At 41.2% G+C, this 26,419-nt stretch overlaps 2 protein-coding genes across 5 annotated transcripts in view; one reads left to right on the forward strand and one right to left on the reverse strand.

Moving 5' to 3' along the window:
- The first annotated feature begins 1,427 nt into the window (after window positions 1-1,427).
- Window positions 1,428-21,621, forward strand: SERPINE3 (serpin family E member 3). The gene is made up of 9 exons (XM_046900148.1): window positions 1,428-2,965; window positions 3,729-4,023; window positions 8,402-8,635; window positions 10,579-10,776; window positions 15,409-15,607; window positions 16,112-16,212; window positions 17,654-17,740; window positions 19,704-19,787; window positions 21,455-21,621. Exons 2-9 carry the CDS (start codon window positions 3,768-3,770, stop codon window positions 21,493-21,495), a joined length of 1,200 nt encoding a protein of 399 aa, XP_046756104.1. The 5' UTR covers window positions 1,428-2,965; window positions 3,729-3,767; the 3' UTR covers window positions 21,496-21,621.
- An 824-nt stretch (window positions 21,622-22,445) lies between these two features.
- Window positions 22,446-26,419, reverse strand: part of INTS6 (integrator complex subunit 6) — a 41,768-nt gene continuing 37,794 nt past the window's right edge. For all 4 annotated transcript variants that reach the window (XM_046900156.1, XM_046900157.1, XM_015276105.4 and 1 more), the window contains one exon: window positions 22,446-23,022. In XM_046900156.1, the coding sequence (XP_046756112.1) occupies window positions 22,929-23,022 (94 nt within the window). In that variant the 3' untranslated portion in view covers window positions 22,446-22,928. The remainder of the gene's footprint in view (window positions 23,023-26,419) is intronic.

Here is a 26,419-nt window from a genome sequence, read left to right on the forward strand (position 1 = left end):
CCAGAGCCTAAAAACAGAACTGCTGCCCCTTTCTTCTAAGTAGTCTCATCATAGCAAGAATCAGTTTTGCTTGAGCACAAATATCACACCAGAGAAAACTCCAGTTTTGTAGGAGAAGCGACTGGGGAAAAAGATTCCAAAGGCATCTCCCTCACCCACAGCATACATGTTCCAGATTGACACCCGAGCACCACTGTGCCTTGTCTTCTCCAAACAACTCCAATCTGTGCCTCTCCTCACTGCCCTGAGAGGCAGCCTAAGTCATCTCAATCTCAAGAAGCATCTCTCAAAAGAGGGCTTTTTTTTCCTCTTTCTGTCCCAGAAGAGTGGGGACAAATCAATTACTTTATTAAAAATAAGCTTTTCCATTTTTTCAAAGACAAAATTTATCAATAGTTTCCTCAGGACCTCATGATTCTTATCCAGACGAAGACTCAGAGAAGGATATGACGCCTAAGCTAGGACACAAGTAAGTTAAAATTCCCTAAAAAGTTGTTAAAAATAACAACCCACCAGAAACCCTTTCTCCACAGTGGCCCAACCCTTCCACCTCTGTAGATCCAGGACACCTTACTTTTTGACATGAAATTTCTGTAATTGGCCTGGTCGGTTTGCAGCCCCTGGATGGTTCCCCCTTAACCACCCTCACATAAGCAGCTCGGGGTCTGGCTTCCAGGGTTACAAGCACAGTTTTCTGACCAACCCCCTGGGGCTCCATCTTCTCCTTGGACAACCAATTCCAGGACTTTGGTCCCTGTGTGGGAAAGAGAAACTCAAATCTTAGGCTGCTAAATTGAAGGGGTGTAAGATCTTTGGATGTATCCTCAATCACGATAAATGTTCATATCATCCCCTCACTTTCATTAATGATAGTTGAAGAGCATTTGTTATTCCCCACACTTCCTTTTGAACAACATTGATTTATTTTTAGCTTTCTTAAGACCTCTCTCCTTGTTTATAAACATTACTTTTGCTGACCAGGTTCCTCCATGGATTTCCTTTCCTGAATTAGGTGGAGGGAGGGAAAGTTTGAAACACACACACCCCAGTTCCTGAGGCCCCTCTGTGATAAACCAGAATGTGCTTTTTTTTCTGCTTACCACAGAAATGATGCTGTGTTACACCCTATTTACACTGGGCCCAACTTTCAGTTGTATGTTCCATAGATACTTACCCCAAATCTGAACAGCAACATTGGCTTAATTTTTGCCAGGTGTAAATGGAATGTTAATTTTTGATAGTAATGTCTAAAGCCATCAGGGGCTCACTATCCTTCTTCCAAGTCTTAATTATTCCACAGGAGACTATCAGGAAGGGCACAGAGGAAAAGCCTCATGTTCTGGTGCCTCTGGGAACACCACACCAAGCCAGCTGTACAGTCATAGAATCATAGATTCATAGATCTTGGGTCAGAATCATAGATTCATAGAACAGCTTGGGTCAGAAGGCACCTCAAGCATCATCAAGCTCCTACCCCACTGCTGCATGCAGAGTCATCAACCTCCATATCTAATTCTACACCAGGCTGTCCAGGGCCCCATCCAACCAGTCCCCACCCATGACCAGAAACACATTAAACAACGATGGTGCCAAGCCCTTCAAGAAGCCATTTGGCATTCTCAGCTTAATTCCCTTTGAGTACATCTCCAGCCCAGTGGCACCATTAGCAACTTCAGCAGGGAGGTCCTCTTTGAGCAAAACTCTTAAGTCCAAGTGCACTCTTCAGTATCAGAATACTGCCATCGAAATCAGTGGCAGAACCTACAAGCATGTCTGTGGTCCAAGCTTGGGACTTCCCAAACTCATGCTCTCTACCTGTCCTAACAGGAATGTGGTGCAAACCCCTGAACCCTGAGGCAGCCCTCTGTACCAGGACCTATTCTGTCATCTTCTAAAAGCAGCAGGAGAGGATCAACACAAGAACAGAAAAGGAGGATCATTGTTGTTGTTCTCATTTGGGCCCTAATTCAATTGAGTCACTGCTCCTCCACTGCTAAAGGTGGAACAGCAGGGCATAAAAACTATTTTTTGGTTGTAGTGACCTTTATCCTTGTGTTTTCCTTCCCAGATGCAACAGAGCTGTACAGTTTAAGATAATCAAGTATCTATACAATGCCAAACACCATGAAGTTCATCGAGCTGCAGCTTTACGAACACTTTTAGGCTGCAACCTTGTGTGGCTTTGAGGAGGCTGTGAGGCTGAACCTGTGGATGATGAGCAGGGTTCAATTCTGTCACACGAAGAAAGCCATGAACCACTGAAACTGTGTTTAAAGTGATCTTTGGAGTGGTCTCCACCACAGCTGTTCTGCTCCTGGTTCATTTCAAAGTCATCCTCATTTCCTCTCCTTTAAGGCACCGCTTTGTTTCTTTCCCCTTGGAAACTAAAGAGTGAAAACTTTCCTATTTGGGATGGCATTAAAAAAAAAAAAAAAAGAATGGCAAATAAAGACATTTTAATTGCATGGGATTTCTGAATAAGATTTCAAAATAGGGGGAAAAAGTAGCTACGTGCCTGGTACACAGTGAGCCCTTTCTCTTCCCCTTTGTGGCAGAGGAATCAGTGGAATTCATATAAAAGCAGGAGGGGGTGGGAAGAGAGATAGGAGATGCCTTGCTTGGTACCAGCAGGTCACAAGCCTCATGAGTCTGGGGCAGTGCTTGGAAGGCAGTTGCCGGCTCTATCTCCATGTGTACCTTTTTGTTCCTTGCCTTGGATTTGCTGGTCAGTGGCATGCTGCTTTGCCTGGCTCTCTATAGAGCTCGTAGCCTACAGGAATTTGGACAGAGTGGTACAGACATCGCCGACAGAGACTCTGATCACTGACTATCCCTTTAAATGCAGTCTCATGACTTAATCTTTACTCCACTACCTATTAAAGAAGGAGACAAGGCGTACATAGACAGCTTCAATTCAGACACCCAGAAGGACTCAGAAAGGCAAGACAATTTAACAGAGCTAACTGTGAGTAAATGCAAAGAATTAGAGGTGCTCTCTAGAGCAAAGGGCACGGAGAAAGATTTGTAGGAAATCCTCAAGTGAAAGAAGGTGCAGTATTTTCTTAAATGTATTTGCATACGTTGTTCACAAGGTGAAATTCTGCAAGAAGAAAGGAGCTATTTTGTCGTTTTAGCATTTTTCCTGTAAATACAACTCTAAGTGTCTCTTAATACAATGTGGACAAATTCTTGATTTCCCATAAAATTCCAAAGCCGTGATTTTGTGCTGCGGGCAATAAAGCCTTTTGCAAATGCAACCTTGTATTTCTTAGTATGAACTGCGCGGGAGGAATATCCAGGTGGGAAATATGAAGGCAGTATTTTGCAAACGTGGATGGAACCTCCAGGCTGGAGCCTGCCGCTGAACACCTGCACCTGTTGAGGGGTGGGCTTCCTTCAGAGAGTGCTGGAAGTGACTCCTTTCTGCTGGGGATGGAAAGGAGCTGGGAGTGCTGGGCAGTGTGGAGAACACAGAGCTTTCACTGAGGTGTCCCTTCGTGGTGCAGGTCACCGTTTTATTAATAGAGGAGCATTGTGTCTCCATGTGCTGCACTGACCAACCATCCTACATGGGTACGGCATACTGGAAAAGCTTGATTCTTGTTAGCCGACAATAGTCAGTGTGTCCCTACACCTAATCTTTTAATGGCAGCAGCTACTGACTAGATATTGGCAGATGCTTTACCAGTTATCATTAATTGTCTAAGTACCTCTATTATTAATTGCAGGTATGATTATCTGGTGGAGTGCATTCCCAGCTCACCTTCATGTTGCCCATTGTCTTCTTTGCACTCATCCTTACTCGGTGCTTAGCCAAGGGCAACTGTGTCTCTTATGATGAGCTGAAGGACCTGAAGATTGAATTCGCAATCAATCTTTACCGCCATGCCTCTGAAGTGGAGAACAGAACCAACCTGGTCATTTCCCCTGCAAGCGTGGCCATTTCTTTGGAGCTGCTGCAGTTTGGAGCTCAAGGAAATACCTCCATGGAGCTGCAGAATGCCCTAGGATACAACATTCGTGGTAACGTACTGCATTAAAATAATACTTATTTCCCTATGTTTTGCAGGAAAGCCTTACTAAGGAGATGACAATTGTACATGTCTAATGAACTATTTTTTTCTGTTTCACTGCAAAAAAATGTAATTTGGAAGTCTTTTCTCCGGATTTCATAGGCAGGTGTCAGCTGGACAAAGGACACTCAATAGGAGGTACACACATTATTATTCCCTCTTTCCAAGTACTGCTTACTCTTTTACTGAAGTACAACTGCTCCTAGAGAAGGTACTTCCATGAACAGCAGAACTGATCTTGGTTTCCCAGGACTTCATGGTGCTTTTGTGACCTGTCCTCCCCTGTGTCTTCTGCAAGGAGATGCCAAGGAGACAACAGTCATTTTGTCTCCTGCCCTAATCTCAAACTGAGAAACTGAATTATCCTTAGGACTTGTGCCCTTATCCTAGTGTTATTACAACTGGCTGAAAAGATGAAAATTTTCATCTTTTAGCAAAAAACAAAAAAATTAGAAGAAAATTTAGCAGAAAGTGATTGGCAGGAAAGGAGTTGTATGAACAGGTGGATGGCACAATTACATCTTCCCATGAAAGCAGGCTAAAACAACAAGCTCTCTGGGAAGACATATGGAAAAGGTAGATATCTTAGAATCCAGCGTGAATCAGCTGAATTTAAGGATGCTGTTTTCACTGTAATTGTGGATTATCCTACCATCTCACACCACATGTCCCAAGCTGTTTGACATTATGGGCACAATGTTTATAAGTAGATGGCTGCCTCATCTTCAAAATTTGCAGCTTAAGTACAAGACTTATGTAAACAGATAACACTATTATTTCCCAGCAAAAAATATACTTTCAGCATATGAAGACTAAAGATAAACCTATAGCAATTTCACAGTCCCGTGCTGTAACCTACTCTAGTCATCAATGCCACTCCCTGTATCATTGCTATTCAAAACCAATATAGCAGTATGAACTAATTCCAGCCGATATACTTTCTGTAAATTCAGTAGGGTGATTTTAAACAGCATTAGTTCAAACAGGGATTTTACCTCAGCAATTGCCATGCTTTTTATTGCATAAGGATTCGATTATTAAGGAGAAAATATTGTTAGAAAGAATATTGCACATTGAAATTCAGGTACAAATCTCCACACATGATATAACTAAGAGAAGTATGGATGTTATTAATGACCTGGTGGCTCTTTTGCACTGTCCTCCTTCTTCTCATGTGTCACAGAATATCAACCAGACATTCTATCTCTACTTTAATTTCTCTCTACTTTAGTTTATGGCATTAGCCATGTGTATTGAGGCTTTTAGCAATATTAATGTATGAATGTGAGAAAAAAATAGAGTGGGATCTATTGTTATTATTCCTAATAACACATTTATAGTGGGGGAGAAAGAAATCATGTCCTCTAATGGTTTACATCTAATAAATAAGTACTTAGCCCAAATTTCAGATGAGTAAAAGCAAATTGCTCATATATATATACACATACAGAGGGTGGCGATGCACTGGAACAGGTTGTCCAAGGAGGTTGTGGATGCCCCATCCCTGGAGGCATTCAAGGCCAGGCTGGATGTGGCTCTGGGCAGCCTGGTCTGGTGGTTGGCGACCCTGCACATAGCAGGGGGGTTGAAACTCGATGGCCATTGTGGTCCTTTTCAACCCAGGCCGTTCTATGATTCTATGATTTTTTGTTTTTCCACTAGATATTTGCATTCATGTTTTAGTTGGTCCTTCTTTCACAATAATGAAGGATGTGGTTAAAATCTTGGCAGACTGAAAACAATGAAAACATTGATGGTTCATTCACTATTCACAGAGAATCGGCTCTTACGTGCACCCTTAATCTTCTTTTAACATTTGGAAGATTGGTTCACCTTTATTCTAATGCTAAGAAAAGCAGACCTTTAAGGGGTTATCTTGAAAAAAGAACAGGCAAAATAATACACTTAAAAATGTTTTCTCCTTGCTGTTTTATTTGATGCATGGTAGGGTATTTTAAAGCAATTTTGAACTGCTCTCTGAGTAAGAATTCAGAACTTTGGTTAGCTAAGTGCTTTGATACGACTGAAATTCCAAGCTCAGGATACTGCACCTCACATTAACATCTGCTTCCAATTTACCATCTTTGATTTCTTTCGTCCTCCAGAGAGCTTGCCAAATGCTCCCATACTAATGCAAAACACACAAGAAAAGCACTTTACACCTCAGACTGTGTGAGTTTTCTTGACGTCTGTTCAAGGAGTTCAATATTTTATCCCTTCAAGAGTAATAGATCTAAGCTTTAATACCAGTCTTCATAGACGTGATCAGTCTCCCTGCAGGTTATTAGAGGAGCACTGCTAGGCTAGAAAACCCACACACTGGATTCTTGGGTGGCAGAAGGAGGAAGACATCAAGACATGAAACTTTTCCTTTAGCACAGCAAAAATCTGTACTGATGCAATAGAAGTCTCCTGATGAGGTGAGGGACCTGGCTGGGAGCTGGAGTGGCACAGTGACCTTACTTTTGGCTTGATGCTCAGCCTGCGGCAAGTCAGTAAAGGCAGGACAGATCCAGCTCACCAAAATCCTCACTGGGTTACCTGCCCCAAATCATTCATGTCCAAATCTGCCTTTCCTCAGTGCTGCCTGTGGGAAACTGAGGACTAACTTCCTTTCACAACAGTCTCCCTTGGGTCAAAAACAATATTTCTAGCCAGGACCATAACAGTGAGCCCAGCCGTGCCCAGAGCTCCCACTTGTTCAGCCAAGGCAGAGGAGCACCAGAGCTGATTGCAGCACTCTGAAGAAGCACAGGGCACAGTACTTATCTCCCTGAAGATGGTGACCAATAATTTGTACATGACAGTGAATTCCTGAGCTTTCACACAGAGATTAAGACGTGATGACTTTCCACCTAGGGAAATCAGAAAGACGCTATTGATCTCACAGAGCCAAGAGGCAGTGGTGTCTTGATGAAGGGCAGCAGTGCTCTACTTCTCAAGGCAGGCTTATTTATAGGAAGAAGAACCTGAAGGAAGCTTCCTACAGGGAAGTGAAAAAGTCTAAAGGATGTTATTGGGTGTATGAAGGTAACTCTTCTCCAAGGGCTATAGGAAAGGGGCTGACCCACGCACTTGGAAAGTCTGAGGAGACATGGAAACCATCAACATTGCTCAGACTGGGTGCAAGTGCTGAGCCTCAGGCAGTCACTTTAGCATGAATTGTCTCATCACAAACTATTAGAGAGAGCAAATTAATGACAAGAAAAGCTATTGTTAAATCACTCCTTGGGAAAGCCTGTTAGAAACTGTGATTTTAGAAACACAAGATCCTCCCAAGTTTGGAAGACTCACATCCTTGCCGGGCCTACAACATAACCTTGTATCCATCACAGCAACCCCCACCACTGACCCACGATGGGTTCCCCAGGAACTGGAGACTGGGACACTGTTCTGCTGTTTTCATCATTAGTAGTTTGGTGAATCCAGTAGAGACTATATTATTGTATCATTGAATATTCATAGTTTCTACGAGCATTTTTGAAGGCCAAATCAAAATTTAAAAGGATCTCAGCAAATCAGAGCAATGTGTGAAGGGAATAGGATGTAATTCAGTAAGGATAATTCAAAATTCTGCATTTAGATGGAGCGATCAGCTGTTCAAGTCAGGAAACTATGAGCTAATGAGTGTTTTTTTATAAAAGGATTGGATGGCTCATAAAAATTAAAATTTAAAGAAAAATATTGAATGAAAAATATATTTGTACTTCAGAAAGAACAGAATTTATTGTCATTTGTATGAGAAGATTTACTTGTAACAGACATCAGAAAATGCATCAACTCTATCTAGCATTGTCAGGCCTTATATAATACAGGATCGGTTTGGTGCAGTGTCCTTCAAAACTAAAGGGTCAAGAGTAGCAGACAGAGCTGGAGCAGCCAGGGAGATACTCTTCCTGGGATGGGTGGCACTAGTGGTGTCATGAGAAAGAGATGTATGTCAGTACTGTACCAACAGCAGCTCAGCCAGTCACTGCTGGAGGTGCTCAGTCTCACAGATGAGAACTCAGAGAGTGCCCCAAATGAATAACATTCCTTATGAAACATAAGAGCTCATAAGAAACATACATAAAGATGTGATCGTGACATTGCATCAGCCACTTGACATATCTGTACTAGAATGACTCCTACAGCATCACAAAGAAGGCTTTTCTATGTCCATTGTGTCATTGTGCTCAACAGGAATACCCCATCATGTCAAGGTTGCTTCAGCTGTGAAAGTGTTTTAACTTTCAGAGAACAGTGGTGCCAGCAATATTGCTAAGAGCCCCTGAGATCTGATGCTTCAACATAATAATTGCAGTTATTCCTTCTCTCTCCCGCTGCAGATCAAAGCGTGCAGGATATGTTGCACAAGGTGTACGAAGGAGCAGCTGACTCTGGCCAGGGTGCCGTGGTGCAGCTGGCATGCTCCCTCTTCACGCACACTGGTGTGCAGCTCTCGCCCCGCTTTGCTGCACGTGTCGCACACTGGGCCAACAGCAGCCTGCAGCAAGCTGACTTCACCAACCCCAACCAAACTGCAGCCCAAATACAGGGATGGATCACCGGTAACCTTGCAGGTAGTATAGCAACCCAGGGGAAAGATTGCACATGAATAAAATGTAAAATAAGAATAATGAGAGAACATGCATTTAACCAAGAATAAAGCTTTTTGCCACACTCCACCTTGCCCAAACCAAGACTCTTAGCTTGGAGAAGAGAAGGCTCCTAGGAGACCTCCCTGTGGCCTTCCAGTACTTGAAGGGAGCGTATGAACAGAAGGGAGTATGACTGTTTACATGGGTTGACAATGACAGGACAAGGGGGAATAGTTTTGAACTGAGACAGGGGAGGTTTAAGTTAAATATTAGGAGGAAGTTTTTCACCCAGAGGGTGGTGATGCACTGGAACAGGTTGCCCAAGGAGGCTGTGGATGCCCCATCCCTGGAGGCGTTCAGAGCCAGGTTGGATGTGGCTCTGGGCAGCCTGGTCTGGTGGTTGGTGACCCTGCACATATCAGGGGGGTTGAAACTCGATGATCATTGTGGTCCTTTTCAACCCAGGCTATTCTATGATTCTAAGACTAACAGCCAGGAAATCTCACTCTTGTGCTGCAGCTCATTTCTAATGGGAGGAAGGAGCCAGAATAAGTCTGAATCTCTGACTGTAAGTATGCAATATCAAGCCATAAACTCCTTGGCCTTATTCCTCTAATTTTTAAAACGGGAATCCTTTTCAGTGCTCTCAGTTTTAACGAGGAGCAGCCAAACTCCACTGGGACCAAGCTTGCTGCACAGAATGCTTTCATGCTGTGGTGGGGAGCATGGAGGGCTTAAGCTCCACAGCCAGACTCTGAAGTTAAAAAGTCAAAATAGGAAATGAAAAGAGCTCTACACAAGTAAGAAAGGTGGTGAAATTAAGTGTGTGTAAATGAAAAAAAAGTTTAAAGAGCAAGTCCTTAGGAGCAGTAGACCAAACAAATCCCTGATCTGCCCCATCAACTTAAATTACATGAGTGTTAATTTGGGCATTAATACGTAATGTGATGTTAAACATAAACATTAAAGCTGCAACTACAAAAAAAAATCTATCCTTAAATGAGCTGTAATAATTGGTCCAATTTCACAATAAGAAACTGTTGCTCTAGAAGTAGATGCTAAAATGGGAATCTGTGTTGTGGTACTCACATGAGTATAATAGAATCATAGAACTATTAAAGTTGGAAAAGACCACTAAAATCATCTCGTCCAACCACTATCCCATCCCCATCATGCCCGCTAGCCATGCCTCTTCATTACCGTATTCACTCCTTCCTTGAGCACCTCCAGGTATGGTGAGTCCCCCACCTCCCTGGGCAGCCTCTGCCACTGCCTCACCACTCTTTCTGAGAAGAAACTTTTCGTAATATCCAATCTGAACCTCCCTTGGTGCAACTTAAGGCCATTCTCTCTTGTCCTATCAGTATTACTGGGGAGAGGAGGCTGACCCTCACCTTGCTATAACCTCCTTTCAGAGAGTTGTATGTAATAAATTAAAAGTGAATCACACCTTCAAGACTCTTTGAGATGCCCAAAGCAGATTGAGGCGAACTGCTAATTAAGTTAGAAAGGGGTAGAATTAGGACATGAGATACAGGTGACTTAGTTACTTCATTAGGCGATCTGTAATTATGGGTTGATTACATTAGGAATTTCTGGATCTAAAGGTGAAAGACAGCAAAATATGCATTGGCATGTTTATGTGAGAAAACCAGTTAGGACCAGGACATTGGTCTGCCTTCATTCAATTCACATCATGCAGGGAGTAACACAATCTTGACATGGCGTTGGCCTTCAGCGTTGATAAATTTAAGCTCCAAATATAGACCAACGGGCAACCCTGAGGAGTTCTACCTACCAAACTGTACTATGCCTCTTGCTGTCTGGGCTGGTGGGCAGGCCTGGTTTGCTTTATTTCCTCACAGACACCTGTCCTGTGTGAGTAGGACAGCCCGTGTCTCCCTCTCCATCTCTCTCCCTTGCAGACAGGGACGTGCACGGCGTGCCTTCTGAGGAAGCTGTGTCACCGCTCAGCCGGGTTGCTGTGGTGAGCACCATGTACTTCAAGAGCACGTGGCTGAAGAAGTTTTCCTTTACAGATACCCAGATCTTGCCTTTTACCACGGCAGAGAGCTCAACCCTGAAAGTGCCCACAATGCATCACACAGCTGAAGTTAACTACGGTAACTGCTCTTGTTCCAGGTTCATATAGATAGTATTCTCCTTTCAAAGGTTTGAAGTATATGGGCTGGTGACACAATGACTCATACAGTAGGCTTAATTTTCAACCACCTGGAAATCTACAATCCATTTTAATACGGAAAGCTCCTTTCCCGTCTGCCCTAAATTTGAGAGCTTCACTTGGATAAAAATCTTCCTAATTCCAAGTCTAAATTTCTTCAAGACCAATTTATGTCTTAGTTCTGTGCAAGACATGTCTTTCAACTTAAATAGTTTATTTCAGCTTTGATATTTATTCCTAAACAAATTTATGAGTATATAATGAAATTGGCTTAAATGAAGATGCCAGGCTCATCTAGTCTTTTCATTAAATAGATACTCCAGTTCTCTCTGAGTCCTTTTCTGTACTTTTCCAATTTAAGTTAATCTTCCTTGAAAGTAAAGGATAAGAAATTTATGTCATAATTGTAATGGGTCATATACACACTTGGTATTTTGCTCTTAGAATTTCTATGTCTTTGCTAAAATGCGCTGTTTAGCACACTGAGTGGTTACTCAGGCTGTACCCTACCTGTTCCGTTCTCCCAACATCCCATTTTTCTTTCAGCTGATGAGTCACAGGTAAATTAAGGGCAAGGAAATCTTAATAAATGCATGCCTTTTTGTGTTGGCTTCTTGGACATTATAGGATTTCCACTATCCCGGTCATCAAGGTAACCTCACTGTCCATCTTTGATGAAAGTCTTCAGTATTGGCAATGCTTTGAACACTTTTAAATATGGGAACCCATCTTGACTCATTTTAATCATTTATTAATCTCATTTATCTTGACTCATTTTAATCTCCTCTTCAAGCAGGTGCATTCTATCTTTTGTTTCTGGTTCTAGCTACCATCACTTCTACCTGTTGCCTGTTAATTGTGCCATAGTGAATCTGTGTCTAATGTTTTACCTTAAAATCAGATGGCTGGATCTGTGCCTTTTTACCAAATCGATTACCCAACCAAAAAGATACTAGGACCTGCCTGATGTTGCAGTTTAATTCTTTGACTTGGCCATTTGTTTTTCCAGGGCATATTCTAAACTTTTTCAAATGAAGACCTAATATTTCCCTGACTATTTTATTTTTCTTTATAAATACACTTCTCTTTTCTAGACTCTCATCTAGAGATGCAGACTCTGACTCTACAGGTTTCTGGAAAATCTTTGCTAACACACTTTCAATTTTCACATTCATTCTCTTTGAATTCTGAAGTGGTAACTACCCGAGGCCCAGATCTGTCTCTCTGAAGTAGGTCAAACTTCATTTGCATCTCTGGCATTGCAAGTACTCTTGTTGTTTCCCCTTCCCATTAGGTACCTCACTGTTAATCAATAATTTATCATCAAGGTAATCCTTTACCATTATTTCCAGCAAATAATTGGAGATTAAAAAAAAAAAAAAAAAAGAATTCAGTGTTCAGCTGCACCATTCTTTCTTCCTTTTTCTCTTATTTCCACAGCTAAAGCGGTTTCCTTTTCTGGTCACATCAGGCAGGCAGTTGGCCATTCATTATTTCTACAGCTCTTTATCGTGAAACCCACCTGTCTGAGAAATCATTTTTTTCCACTTTGCAAGTTTGCCTGTATTGCTGTGGCTTTGCCTGTGGTATTTCCTCTTCAAGAAAATCCGTGGTGTGTCCAACACACTTCTTCCTCCTGATAGGATCACCCATTCCTGATCACACTCACACCTCTGGCTTGGAGAGCTCCCATTCCTCTGGTGTATTCATCTCTTTTAGAAGGAAATTAACTTCAATTTGGAGAGCAGAATTTCCTTTTCCAAAACCCAGTGCCTCCTCATCCTCATCACGGAGCAGTGTAAACTACTACATCAGCTCATGGTCATTCAGCCCTGAGTGATTCTGCATCCCCAGCTCACTGCAGGGTACATGGGCTGCTCATGTAGTCTAAAACTATATGACTCTTTGCTTCTTCGTTAGCTATCCAGTTAGACAAAATGGGTTTCTTGGGACTAACACATACTTACCAGCTCAGGAGCAAGCCTTTTCTCTGAACTTTTAGTGGGGTGAGACATAAATGAGAAGTGTAAAATGTCTGAGCCAAATTCTTGGTCACAAGAAATGCTACAGATATTTCTGACTAATTAGTATAAAATTCATAAATTCATAGAGTCATCTCATCCAACCACGAACCCATCCCCACCATGCCCACTAACCATGTCCTTCAGTGCTATATCCACTCTTTTCTTGAACACCTCCAGGGACAGTGACTGCACCACCTTCCTGAGCAGACTGTTCCAATACCTCACCACTCTTTCTGAGAATAAATTTCTCCTAATACCCAACCTAAATTTCCCCTGGTACCCCCACCTCACCACAACCTCCTTTCAAGCAGTTATAGTGATAAGGTCTCCCCTGAGCCTCCTTTTCTCCAGACTGAACAATCCCAGTTCCTCAGCTGCTCCCCATAAGACTTGTCTTCCAGACCCTTCACAGCTTTGTTGTCCTTCCCTGGTCATGCCCCAGGGCCTCAAGACAGGCTTACTACAACAAACCAAAGACCTGAGATAACTTTCCTTCATTATCAAATGATGGTGGCTGTCCACCACCAGGATCCAAAATAAAGATCAAGAAAGTTTAGCTGTGGATGATATTGATCTAGCATTTACAACATTTTTTATCCTTTTAATGTGGCAATGCAGAACAAATCAGCCTGGGGACTATCAATGCTGCTAAGAAAGTGTCAAGATTACTATTTGCACAAGCCTGTTAGATACTGCAGCTGTATTACATGATCTTTTTTTCCAAGCAATTTGTTAACTATATTTGAATACCAATTTATCTGTGTACCATCCTTATGGGATGCTCAAAATCAGTTCAAGGAAGGAAGGCGAAACATCCCAACTCAATCTTACTAAGTCTTTAGCTTTCTTTTTAATTAACAAATAAGGTCTGTATAGCCTCAGTAGACATAACAGACTTCAAAATATCAGCATGCCCGTGGATTAAACCACTCCCATCCTGTGCAGAACAAACACAAATCCTCTCTGCTCGCAAACCAGAAGAGGGTTTATTCCAGCAAAACAACCCATGTGTTGGGAGATGGTTTTACCATTGCAATTCCCTCTCAGGACTGCATGGTGGGAGGGCTGATCTAAGAATCTAACATTTCTAGGTTCTAGCAGGATTACCAGCATGCAGTGAATGCTACCTAACCCAGATTTGCAAAACTAGCAAACATTTTACACAAAACATTTCAGACATTCTATATCTCTGTGTTTATGAGCAGATACTTAGGTATGATGAATAGCTAACTATATTCCACTGTTTATAAACACTGACTCAAAAAGTGTGTCTATCCTATAAGACACAACTACTACAGCTGGGTGAAAAGGGAACAGCCTGCAGCAATGGTAATAATAAGCCACTTGCTTGTAACTTGTATTTAACTCTTTCTCTGACAATTAATTCTGTGTGTTCATGAAATGCTATTCATTGGATTTACCGGTGACAAAATAAGAATGGAAAATAAAAATGGAAAATAATTGGATCTATTCTACTTTGTAACAGTCCGTTAGGAATGCTCCGATTATCTGTTCATTGAAATATGGAATTAAAGTCGTTGTTACAACATGTCCAAATAATTACAGGGTTGGAAGCCAAACAGCTTTTATCTTTGAGACTGTGTTTTAAAACCTTCATCTGATTTTGATAAGTTTTTCGGTTGAATACAATACAGTTGAATACATTTTTCAAATGAATACACTGGGTGTCTCTATAAGTATATGCCCAACTACTTTACCATTTAATGTAGCTGTTGGTCTCCTGAAATAAGATTAAAACTCATTCTTAATGGTAGTAAAGAAGGAAACAAGGAAAAGAAGGTTTCAGTTAATTAAATAGTATACTCATTTTTTTAAATTGTTTCTTTCAGCAATTAATTATTAGTAAAAAAGATTAGAGGGAAATCATAGGGAAAACAGAAAGCTTATTCAAAGGACAGGCATTGCAGGAACTGTCACCATTAAGTCATTGTCATTGCCTTGCTAATAAGCATGGGATACTCCAAAAGTAATGCCTCCTAATTATTTCCATGGAAACTACAGCAGATAAAAAATAACACAATAACACTATTTGATAGAACAGATTCTCAGCTACAAAACACTATTTTTCAGCATAGTCACCACACAGGATATTGGTGGAAAGGTTCAACCTCTACTGCCATACCACCAACATCTGCCCCTGATACTGTGGGCCAGTACTATAAAATAGGAGGCATTATTCTGGAGCAACCCTCATATTCTAAACTGTGAATGAGGAGGGCAGATACTATTTGAGAAAGTAACAAAATAGTCATGCTCTGCTGCAACACCGCGTCAGATATTACTGCCGTCACACACACGTGTGCTGACTGATAAAACGCCGATCAGCTCTGCTCACATGAGCCGGTGTGGTGAGCTATAGGCGACCTGAGCTGAGCCCATGCATCAAAGACAACTCCTTGCACTCCATCACTGGTGTTCTGAGCCACCTGCTTCCCCAGGCTCTTTTTTTTTTTTTTTTTTTGAGGTGTGAGTGCTGTTTTCTTTTTCACTTTAATGATGACATAAGATCTATATTCGCCTAAATACAGGTCAGTTCCAGACAGCAACTCAGGATGCTTTCAGTGTCATTGAGTTACCCTACCTGGGGGAGAAACTCAGCATGTTCATAGTGCTTCCCAGCCACAAAAGAACGCCTTTGTCCCACATTGAGTCTCATCTTTCTGCCAAAACCATAGCACTCTGGTCCAGCAGCTTAAAGAGGATGAAGATGGACATTTTTCTACCTAGGTAAGCAATTCTGTTCCTCTGAGATGGCTTCGCTACTCCTGCTGCCAGCATTACGTGTGATAGCAATGACACGCACAGCCTGCAGGACAGAACCAAACTAGGTACTTTGAAACATCTCTCAGTACATTCTCCACGTGAAAAACAATTTGTACAGTAATACTCATCTCCTCCAAGATAATTTTCAGAAACAATTCAAAGAGCCCTTTTGCTACAGCCAAATAGAATGATAAAGAGAGCACGTTCAGGAAAACGCAAAGTTCACATGTCAAGAAGACAGAGAGGCAGTATGATTGCAATAGAGAGAGGTGAGGGATTCTTGCTGTTAACGTCTTCAAGTGAAGAGAATTTGCTTCTCTGGAAAGTGTGCTTAATCAGGTAGAAAGCATTGGGCTCAGATGGAAATAGATGAAGTGCGAAGGCTTGAAATAAATTGCATGTTCCACCTTTTAGCTCTATGAATCTATGAATCCAGCATTTAAATTACATCTCTCATCTTAATTTCAGGTTTAGTATTCAGAGCCTTTTTGATCTAAAGACAGTTTTTTCTGCCTTGGGAATTAGAGACGCATTTGATCCCATCACTGCTAATTTTAAAGGCATTTCAGGTAAGAGGCTTGACTGAATACAAAGCAATCATTGACCCAACATATATAGATTCTTAGATAATATTGAAGAGATTCAGTAGACTCAGGTGTTCTGCATTGATTGTATTTCTTTCTCTGCAAACTCCAAAACAGAATTCCCATTCAAATGATTTACTTTATTATTGATAATGCTATTGGCGTGGGTGGCCTGGGAAGAATATAGGGACACCTTCCAGATGTGCAGGGATAGGACTAGGAAAACTAAGGTACAGATGGCATTGGACATTGGGATGGGCATGAAAAAACACAAGGGATTCTTCAAATACATTGGGTAGAAGAGGCTGAGGTACTCAGCCAGTCAGGCTTCTCACACGTGAACTTCTACATGTGTGTGTGTGGAGGGGGGGGAAGGGGGGAAGGAGGCAAAATCTCTCTCATTGTAAGAGCAGAGCAAGACTGAGTCTGCCTCATGATGCTGAATGTGTACAAGCCCATGGGGCTGGATGACATGCAACCCAGGGTCCTAAGGGAGCTGATTGACATGGTTGCCAAGATGCTCTCCATCATGTTTGAAAAGTCCTGGCTGTCAGGAAAAGTCCCCAACGACTGGAAAAAGGGAAACATCACTCCCATTTTTAAGAAAGGAAGGAAGAAGGACCCAGGGAAATAGAGGCCAGTGAGCCTCACCTCTATGCCTGGGAAGATCATGGAGTAGATTCTCCTGGAAGAGATATTAAGGCATGTGCATTCAATACACCATTGTCCAAATGGTGGGAAGATATTTATATAGACTAAAGAACAGACCAATGAAGGTAAAAATAAGAGAGAAGAGTATTCACAACAGTGACTTAAGGTTCCCTGAAAGTCTCCGTAATCAAAGAGGCACACAAATTTGTGTGTTCCTACTCATGATCTGGAAGTCCTTGTCTCTCTCCATCAGCAATAGAGATCTGCTGTCTTTGCTAGAGTAAAGAATCCTGATGTTGCCTTCCTCATGTGTTGTCTCACTCTAAAGATGTTTCTATATTGTGACAAGTGATGTTCTTCTGCAGCCTGAACGTCTAACAGAGGACATTTCCAGGCAGAAAGACACAAGACAAACACAAGGGTTTTAACTTACTCTCCAATTCACCTGCACTTGGAGAATGCTGATCCAAAAACCCCACAGCCCTCCTATTTCAGCTATATGGACTGAGCTAAGATGTTCTTGACATAGACCTGGCTCAGGTGTTTGGGCTGTCTGTATTTATCCCTACCAGACACATGCATGAAAAATCCTTTGGCCCAACTCAACTTCAGCACAGTTTATGTTCAGCCTAAGATCCTTAGAATCTGCAGGAGAAAGTAATAATTAAAATAAAAAGGTAAAAGCCTTATAAATTAATAAAATAAAAATGGTGTTCACAATAAAATGCCTAAGAATGCTACGAATATTCACCTGTTTCGTCGGTTTGTTTTGCAGAGCAAGCTGGCCTTTATATCTCAGAAGCTATTCACAAAGCAAAGATTGAAGTCACAGAGGATGGCACGAAGGCATCAGGAGCTACAGGTAAATCATATGCACAAGTGTTACTTTTCACTCCTGGAGCTTGTCACTACAGCAACAACTGCTCGTCACAGATCTGCTTCACAAAAGCATGTCAGCATTTAGAAGCACACCCACTCCAAATGCAAACATTCATATTTAATATTTCTATTTCACCTTTGTAACTGCTCATAGAAACTCTTAAACCTCTTCCCATTCCGTGTTTGATGTTAGACTAACACACAAAAGCTCAGGTGAAAGCCAACTTTACCAGCCCGGGAAAAACCCAGTTTAACAAAATAAACCACTTTTTCTGTTGGTTGAATAGAACCATAGAAAATCCTGAGCTGTATAGGACCCACAAGGTTCACCGAGTCCAACTCCTGGCTCCACATAGCACCACCCAAAACCAATCTCTTTGTTCAGATCACAAAAACCAAAGGATTAAAAAGGTTACTATCTGTTCATCTATAGCTCCTAAACTCTGACAGGGTTTGTTTCTGAAGACAGTCCCATTGGTACTTTGGAAGTTCATGATGTGAACGTTTTGTGCTCTTGAAGGTATTCTAGGCTTGTTTCTAACATCAGAGCAGTGATATTTGTGCACAGACATTTGTTTCTCATAACAGACAATTTCCACACGAGCAGCTGGGCCAGTTCAGCAGGGACATTCCAAGTAAAACCTCAGCTCTGGACTACAGAGTTAATAACTCACCTCCATAAGCTGAATGACATTTCCTTACAAATCTTCCATCACAATATAAACATACAAGAAGGAAACGGAGCTATGCAATCCCCATTACCTACAAAGAAATACGTTAAGGAGTCACACAAACTGTATTCAAGTCCCTGTAATCTTCATCTTTGCAAGAGCATCAATATTTTCGGTATTGTCATAGAATCATAGAATGGCCTGGGTTGAAAAGGACCACAATGAAGGGCCAACTTCACCAGCCTGGACCTAGACATCATTTTTTTTCCAGGAAACTCCTAACTTCGAGGCTTCCATTATGTACTGAAGAGAAAGGGCAACCTGACCTAGTGCATGAGCTGGTGGGTGGCAGCCCTGCCCATGGCAGGGGTTGGAACAGGATGATCTTTGAGGTCCCTTCTAACCCAAGCCATTCTGTGGTTCTAAGGTTAATAGCAGTCAGACAGCATCACACCTCTATTCCATTGAAACTAATGCCAGAACTTCCACGAATTCCCATCAGAGCAAGCTAAGAAGCTGGTTTACAAAAAGCCCGATTATGTTTATTGCTGTACATTAAAAGCTCTGCATTCAGACACGCAGTGGCTTTGAAGTTGGTTTTCTTTTGTTTTGTTTTTAGGAGCACTGAAATAGTGCCACTCAAATTCATTTTGTTGAGTCTTAGTCAAATTTTCAATTGAATTCTGTTGTTTTAACTGCTCATTACAATTATCCAAGTTTTCAGTTTTGTCAGTATAGTCAATGCTACGTAGCTGTAAGGCAGAATTGATTTGAACAAGGCTTATAATTGCTTCTAAGCCATCATAATTTTAGAGACTATTTAAGCACCCCCATGCAGCACTTTGAAGATACTCAGTCTTTGCTGTGAGCTCTGACTAATCTCAGGAAGATATAAGCATTTATTTGCTGTTTCCCATTTAGAAGAGGGGATTGCATTTGTGCCTTGCTCATCTTTTGACTGGAACAGCAGGGGTAGGAATTGGCTTAAGGGTAACAACACAGCATGACTTGGGCAGAGCTAGCACTGTGGCAACAACAGTTGGTACCTTTGCAATCCAAACCAGACTGACTCACCTCAGCAATAAGCACACGTGTTCCATCTGCTTACAGTCCCACAGCACAGCTTGTTCATTGTCTACAGGATAAAATCACTGGTTTATTCTCAAAGTAGCAGCTCAGGCTCTGGGGTTTGGTACTGTGAGTTTTGAGGGCACAGCGCAGAAGATAGAATGAAAATTGATGCATTTTACCAATGCCTACTAAATTGCATTACAGCAATGGTACTACTGAAAAGATCCCGAACACCTATTTTCAAAGCAGACAGACCTTTCACTTTTTTCCTGAGACAAGCCAACACAGGTACGTACACACGCTTTCTGATTCAGCAGCAGAATCATTCACAAGTAGCACCAAAATTGGTAAGAAGCTTGCTGTGCATCTCCAGTCCAGGACATTTCGATAGCCACGAACAGAGGGTTTAGATTTTAAAGCATACATAAGGAATAGTTTAATTTCCTTTAAAATATATAATAATAATAAAAGAAGGATAGTCAAGTCAGGAAAGGTAAATTAACTTCTATCTCTGTACGTAGAAGATTAGTGATAGGACAAGGGGGGATGGTTTTAAACTAAAGGAAGGGAGATTTAGAAGTCAGGAGGAAGTTCTTGACTGAGAGAGTGGTGAGATGCTGGCACAGGCTGCCCAGAGAGGATGTGGATGCCCCATCCCTGGGGATGTTCAAAGCCAGCTTGGACGGGGCCCTGAGCAGCCTGGTCTAGTACTGACAGCTGGCAATCCTGCATGTGGCAGCGGGGTTGGAGCTTGATGATCCTTGAGGTCCCTTCCAACCCAAGCTACTCTATGGTTCTATGATTCTATAACTTCTACTATGGTAAGAACCAGAAGTACTTACTGAAGACCTTAAATGCCCCAACACCGGAGACAGACCTCTGCCTGGTAACCCAAATCCCAAATGGGCAGCAGCAGCATCTGAAGTTAAAATATAAGTTTTCCCCTGCAAAAGGAACTTACCCACAGCTGCACGGGTGGCATGCAGCAAATACACTTCTGAGCAGAGGCAGCAGGACTCCAGTGCCTGAAATTCCCCTTTTTAGCACTATCTCAGCAGTTTGAAGGGGCATAGCTCAGCAGTTCAGCAAACTAACAGCCTTCTACCCAGATACGGTTCCAAATATACGTAAGTTTCTCCTCTCTTCCAAATATCAACACCTCTGAGGAGACTCTTCCCTACTTCACATCCTCATGAAACGCTCAGGTTCTCAAAAGCCATGGATGTTCACTGGATGTCACCAAAGGACTGAGACCATAGCTCTGCAGAAAGCCTAGAACTTCTGCATTCACTTTTGCAATCATTTTCAGGGTTCAGTAAAACACTGTTTGGGGCCTGCCTAAAAGGGTGTGAGAAAGTTATCTTCCTTAATTACTCGTAGCAGATAATTATGTTCATTGCCTGTAAATACCTGCGCAATTAACACTCAGCTTCACAAATTCTGGTGAATCAAAGCATACATACTAAGCAAGGGCAAAAATTAGGAAAAAAAGGCACTGCAGTAAATCTGGGCCATGAAATCTGAGCCATAGACTCTTCAGGATTAAGACCAAAGAGTAATTTTGGGGAATAAATGTGCTCAGTTTACAGTATATGATAAATTGCATGAAAAGGAAACACAGTTGTACAATGGGATTCTTCCATGATTGGAGTGTATGTATTATGTCGCAATTCAAAACTTGGAAGTACACTTAATATTTCCAATGAAAAAGAAGGGAACTCACAACATAGTCATTCTATTTGTTCAGACACAGTAAATGAAGCTTTTCACTGGGAAAATGGCAGAGTTGTATTACTCTGTTCAGAAGTGATTCTTTGGATGTGTCCTGGGCAACTCTCTGGTTGGGTTACTATTGGGAATTTCAAATCTGCTACTTCCATGTTTTCATTCAAGTATTTAAACTGTAATACACTTTGAAAACTTGGTCCCAATTTTAACAACGTTTTCTTTTACAGGTTCAGTACTCTTCATAGGAAGAGTTACAAATCCTTCATAATAAATGCTAGTCAAATATCACCTTCTGCTCCTCCTATGGTGAACATACCTCAGATGAAATTAAAGACTACGTTATATATGTATTTATTAAAACATTCTTGCTTCTTGCAAAAATATTAAGTCCTCTGCTATGTTATTACTTCATACATATTACAGTAATCATAGAATGGCCTGGGCTGAAAAGGACCACAATGATCATCGAGTTTCAACCCCCCTGCTATGTGCAGGGTCACCAACCAGCAGACCAGGCTGCCCAGAGCCACATCCAGCCTGGCCTTGAATGCCTCCAGGGATGGGGCATCCACAGCCTCCTTGGGCAACCTGTTCCAGTGCGTCACCACCCTGTGTGTGAAAAACTTCCTCCTAATATCTAACCTAAACCTCCCCTGTCTTAATTCAAAACCATTCCCTTTGTCCAACCACTGTCAATACATGTAAACAGTCGTTCCCCCTCCTGTTTATATGCTCCCTTGAAGTACTGAAAGAAAACTTAGACCTGTCTGGAAAAAAATTAACGCCACAACTGCAGCAAAGAATAAATATACATCTTAGAGGAAAAACTGAACAGATTCTGCACTGAAATATTTAAGAACCATGGCCACAGCTTCTGCTTGACATCAACTTGCTGGCAGGTGCTGGGCTAATCAGCTGGACTAATTCAGAGCAGAAGTGATCTAAAAGGAAATGTTCCACAAGAAAAAAGTTAGGAGTGTCTGGCTAAGGTGAAAATAGGGCCAATAAAGTGATACTGTATGTCCAGGATGGCTGGACTGTTCATCTTACCATAGTCACAATTCTGCTTTTGCTTCGATAGCTTTTAATGAAGAACAGAATATTCAGTGACACAGACCTGCTCATCATTCAGTATCTGGTTAACACTGAAAAATGGAAGTTCTGTAAAAAGAAGGCAAAATGAACCATCCCAGTAAAAACTGAACTCAATCCCACACAAACATTAAAATAGAGCTTTTATTGATGGAATAACAAAAGTGCTTTTCTTAAATATTTTTCAAAATACATTTATACAACTTACAATAATATATCCAAAATAACTGTATATACAAAACATTACCTTGTTTTATGTATGTGCTTTTTTTTTTTCTGAAAATTACAAATCAACTTTTTGGCAAAGTTCAACCTTAAGAGGTGACAGTTTTGAAGGTTAGAATAAGAAAATAGAACCTGAGGGAAAGTGACACTTAAGTACATGGACAGACAAGGAGTTCTCCATTTAGTTAAATAAAAATGTTTTAGTGATATTTTTCACATTACAAAATAACAGAAAGGAAGGAAAAAGGTGATGGGTACTTTTCTCATCTTTTTATAGAGCAGCTTCTCATTCTTTCATATACAGAACTTGAGATAAGAGTGCATGTCAAAAATGAATGCAAGTAAGAACAGCAGTGCCCTGCTGTGGCTCTGGTGTGCAGTTCCTTAGCTGCTGTTGATATGGTTGACCTGATTGGATCTGCGATGGATTTCTTCCAGAAAACTCTCAAGCTGTTCTATCAGCATTCGTTTCTTAAACCTGTGTTTAAAACAAGGCATTAATGAATGCACATAATACAAGTATCATTAGCAGAGCTTTTACTGAACTATCGTTTCAGGTACACTGCATGACGGCATTGCATGTACTGCTGCTCACCAGAACTTTAGGAAACAACTAACTTCTGCATTTAGTAAGAGAACACAAACCGGGGTTACTACAAGTCTGTCCTAGTATGTGGTTAAACATCACTCAAGCCTTCAGAATGCCAGAAAAAAAAAAAACATTTTCTATTTCCAGAAGTTCTAAAGTAAAGAAAACATGTGAAAGAACCACAATCCTAAAGGTAGCAGCGGCTTTTAGGGATTATTTGCATGCCTTCATGGCACAATCACAGAAGAGAATTTGGTTCTGATGGCAAAATAGCCAGCAAGCAGCACAGAGCATGTTTCAAGATGATGAGAAAATGCAAATAAGAAGTTTGAGAGAAACTGAGGAAAATACAGATGTAGACCATACTTGGAGCCTCTGCACTTCTATTCCCTACAGACTACAGAAATCTGAGCATGAGAACATTGTCTCCTTTGCTAAACCTCTGTCTTGCAGCATGCTGTTCCTTGCTGCTTCCAGCTAACCCTACCCCTTGCGACATTTCTGCATTCAAGAAGCAGCTTCTGAGCAATGCTTTGGCAGCTAACGCGTACTCAAAGCAGCAATGAAAAGATCACACACTTTCTCAACTACGCACTGTTCTGAACTGTACTCTGAGTTCAGTACGATGCCCTCATTAAACTCTGGCAAAAACATCTGTTCCCAAGCAGGCCTCCCAGCCTGTTTCTCAGGAACGGGCATCTGCCCCAGTTCCCAAAGAGCAGACTTCCCCACAGTCCCAGTTGGACCATGGGGAAACAGAACTCCCATTCCCAATCACTATCTCTCGAACATCCATGCTATAGGTACTTTCCCATCCTTCTCATCATGGTTCCCAGTAACTCCAAACAGACCCACCCTCTAAGTACTGCTTCATTTCCATTCATCATTGCTTTCCTAACTGATTCCTGTTTGTTGCAAAGTGTCAACCTAGGAAACATGGAACTAACTCCTTATTTGCCCAAATAAAAGCCAAATAATTTAAGCTAACAGCAAAGTACTTTATCATATAGTATATCCTAATAAACATTTAACATGTTTATATTCTGTTTAAGTGTCAGTATTCTGAGAAGTAACAAAGTTCAAGTCCATTTGAAGCAGCTGTACAAGCTAACAGGAGATACTTCTTAGAAATTAAGCCTGGTGAAAGGGAGGAAAAAGAGATTAGTAACTTACCACATCAATGTGAATCCTTGTGCCAACAGTGCAGCGCACTATGTCCAGCCCTACAGTACATGCCCCAGGCTTCTCTTCCAAATGCTAAACACTATAGCAAGCAGTTTTCTCACAACAGAAACATTTCACCATAGCAACTGATACTGTAAGTAACATAATTAAGCATCAACTCTTACTAACTTATCTGTCAACTCTGCTAAAAAAAAAAAGCAGAATTTCCTGATTTTACTAGGTAAAAAAACTTCTTAGGTTACTGTAGCTACTGAGCACTAATGAACATTATTATTTTGAAGTTCTATTAATTCTTCCCAGCACTTATACTACAAATAGATATTGTTTAGCATTTTCTTTAGGTACACACTATGTTTTGTTATGTATATTAATAGCTTAATGTTCTCTGTTTGGAAAACAAAAGAATACTGAGAAGTTGTCCATTCGGAGAATTTTGACCCATGTTTTGTCAGTTTTTGCTCTAGACTAATGGACAGGGTGCTAGATAATCTCATCTAGACTCCCTTTTCCCACAGAAGTTTGGAACCAATTATCTTTCAAGGTCACTTCCAACCTAGGCTATTTGATGACTCCATAGTTCTATTTAGCAGAGAGTAAAGAACACTTAGTGCTAAGACCATAAATGGATTGCTATGCCAGCTCCAGAAAATATCGGAGACCTCTCACCTTCACAGTCTAATTCCTTCTATTCCTTTCCTAAATCACTTTTTCTGTGCAAAGTTGTAAAGCCATCCACTGGGAATTTATATTCCTTGTGTTCAGCAAGGAGTCTTCATAATCACTACTCATACCCACCCCAGGCTGAGCCAAAAGTTTACCACCAACAATAAAAAGTCATTATCAGAATCAAAATTAGAAATTGAGATGTGGAATCTCTTCAATATTTCACAATCAATCAGGGAAAAAAAATACATCACGTCTCTCACCTTGATTTTTGCCTTTTAAAAATGATAGGTTTTTTTTGTTTCCAACCTCTGCAGCATCTTTTGCAAGATGCATCCCTTACTTTCACTGACTAGTAGAAGAACTACATGGCAAACCATTCCCAAAGGAAGAAGAAAACCCTAGATTTTAGGCCTCCCCTTTCATAGCATTCTTTTGGATTAAGCTCCAGAACTGAAGGGGAACTGTTTTTAAACACATGCTTTTTTCTTGCTGCACTACTCAAGAACTTTCCTAAGTCTCTTTTAAGAGAGCTCCTTGGAAGCAGGGAAAGAGACAGAATGCTCCAAATTTGAACTGCATTCTGTGTCATCACAGAAGTCAGCTATCAATTAACAAAACTTAACCATCTTAACTGCAAAGAACTTAGAGACGCTTCCTGCAGGGAGGAGGGAACTTTGGTTAAGAGTGATAGTTTGCCTGGATAAGGGCAGAAGCAGAGGGACACAGAACTGCACAGATATTGTAGGCAGTGTTATCCAGGTGGATAACACAACTGCATTATAATCACCTAACCTAGGAGGAAAAAAAAGGAGGGCAGGATTAAGCTGCTCTTACATACAAACCAATAATATTAACAACAGTCAAAAGAAAAAGGCAAGTTTTTCTACCAGTAGATACAAAAAACTCTTGTGAGAGACATGATTTAGATCTGATGCATCTGACAGCAAGATTCAACTGCTGCCAAGTTTTGTAGGGAAAGAGTCAACGTGAGATACTGGAATACACAAGCTGTGCAACAGAAACAAGAATTACAGAGGCTCTAAGGAGTCAAATTTTAGAGGCACAAATATTCCAACCTTGCTAAGGGCTGCCAAAGACTACAGGAGAAACAGTATTGTATTGGTGCACTGAGACAGTGAGGAAACACTTATAATCTACAGGCTATGGAACAGCTTTGACAGGTGATAAAACATGAAAGAGATCACGCAAAAGCATGATAAAGAATTACTGCTAAAGGAAAAAACACTATCTAAATCTATATGACCCACTGTGCTGGCAGTAGAAGGCTAGAGGAGCTCTATGAACATCATAGAGCAACACGTATTCAGTGTACATTGAACTCCCAGTTTCACACAAGAATCACTGATTTTTATTTAATCAAGATTTGAACAACAATGCCACAGGGAAAAAACAACTAATTTCTATGAAAACACAG

This window comes from Gallus gallus, chromosome 1, assembly GCF_016699485.2.
Source record: "Gallus gallus isolate bGalGal1 chromosome 1, bGalGal1.mat.broiler.GRCg7b, whole genome shotgun sequence".
NCBI lineage: Eukaryota > Metazoa > Chordata > Aves > Galliformes > Phasianidae > Gallus > Gallus gallus.

Excerpts from the sequence above, each read along its gene's own strand:
- SERPINE3 (XM_046900148.1), top strand. The coding sequence starts at position 3,768 with ATGTTGCCCATTGTCTTCTTTGCACTCATCCTTACTCGGTGCTTAGCC. Across the intron at positions 4,024-8,401 it reads CCTAGGATACAACATTCGTG|ATCAAAGCGTGCAGGATATG; the intron begins GTAACGTACTGC and ends CTCCCGCTGCAG. Across the intron at positions 15,608-16,111 it reads ATGGACATTTTTCTACCTAG|GTTTAGTATTCAGAGCCTTT; the intron begins GTAAGCAATTCT and ends TCTTAATTTCAG.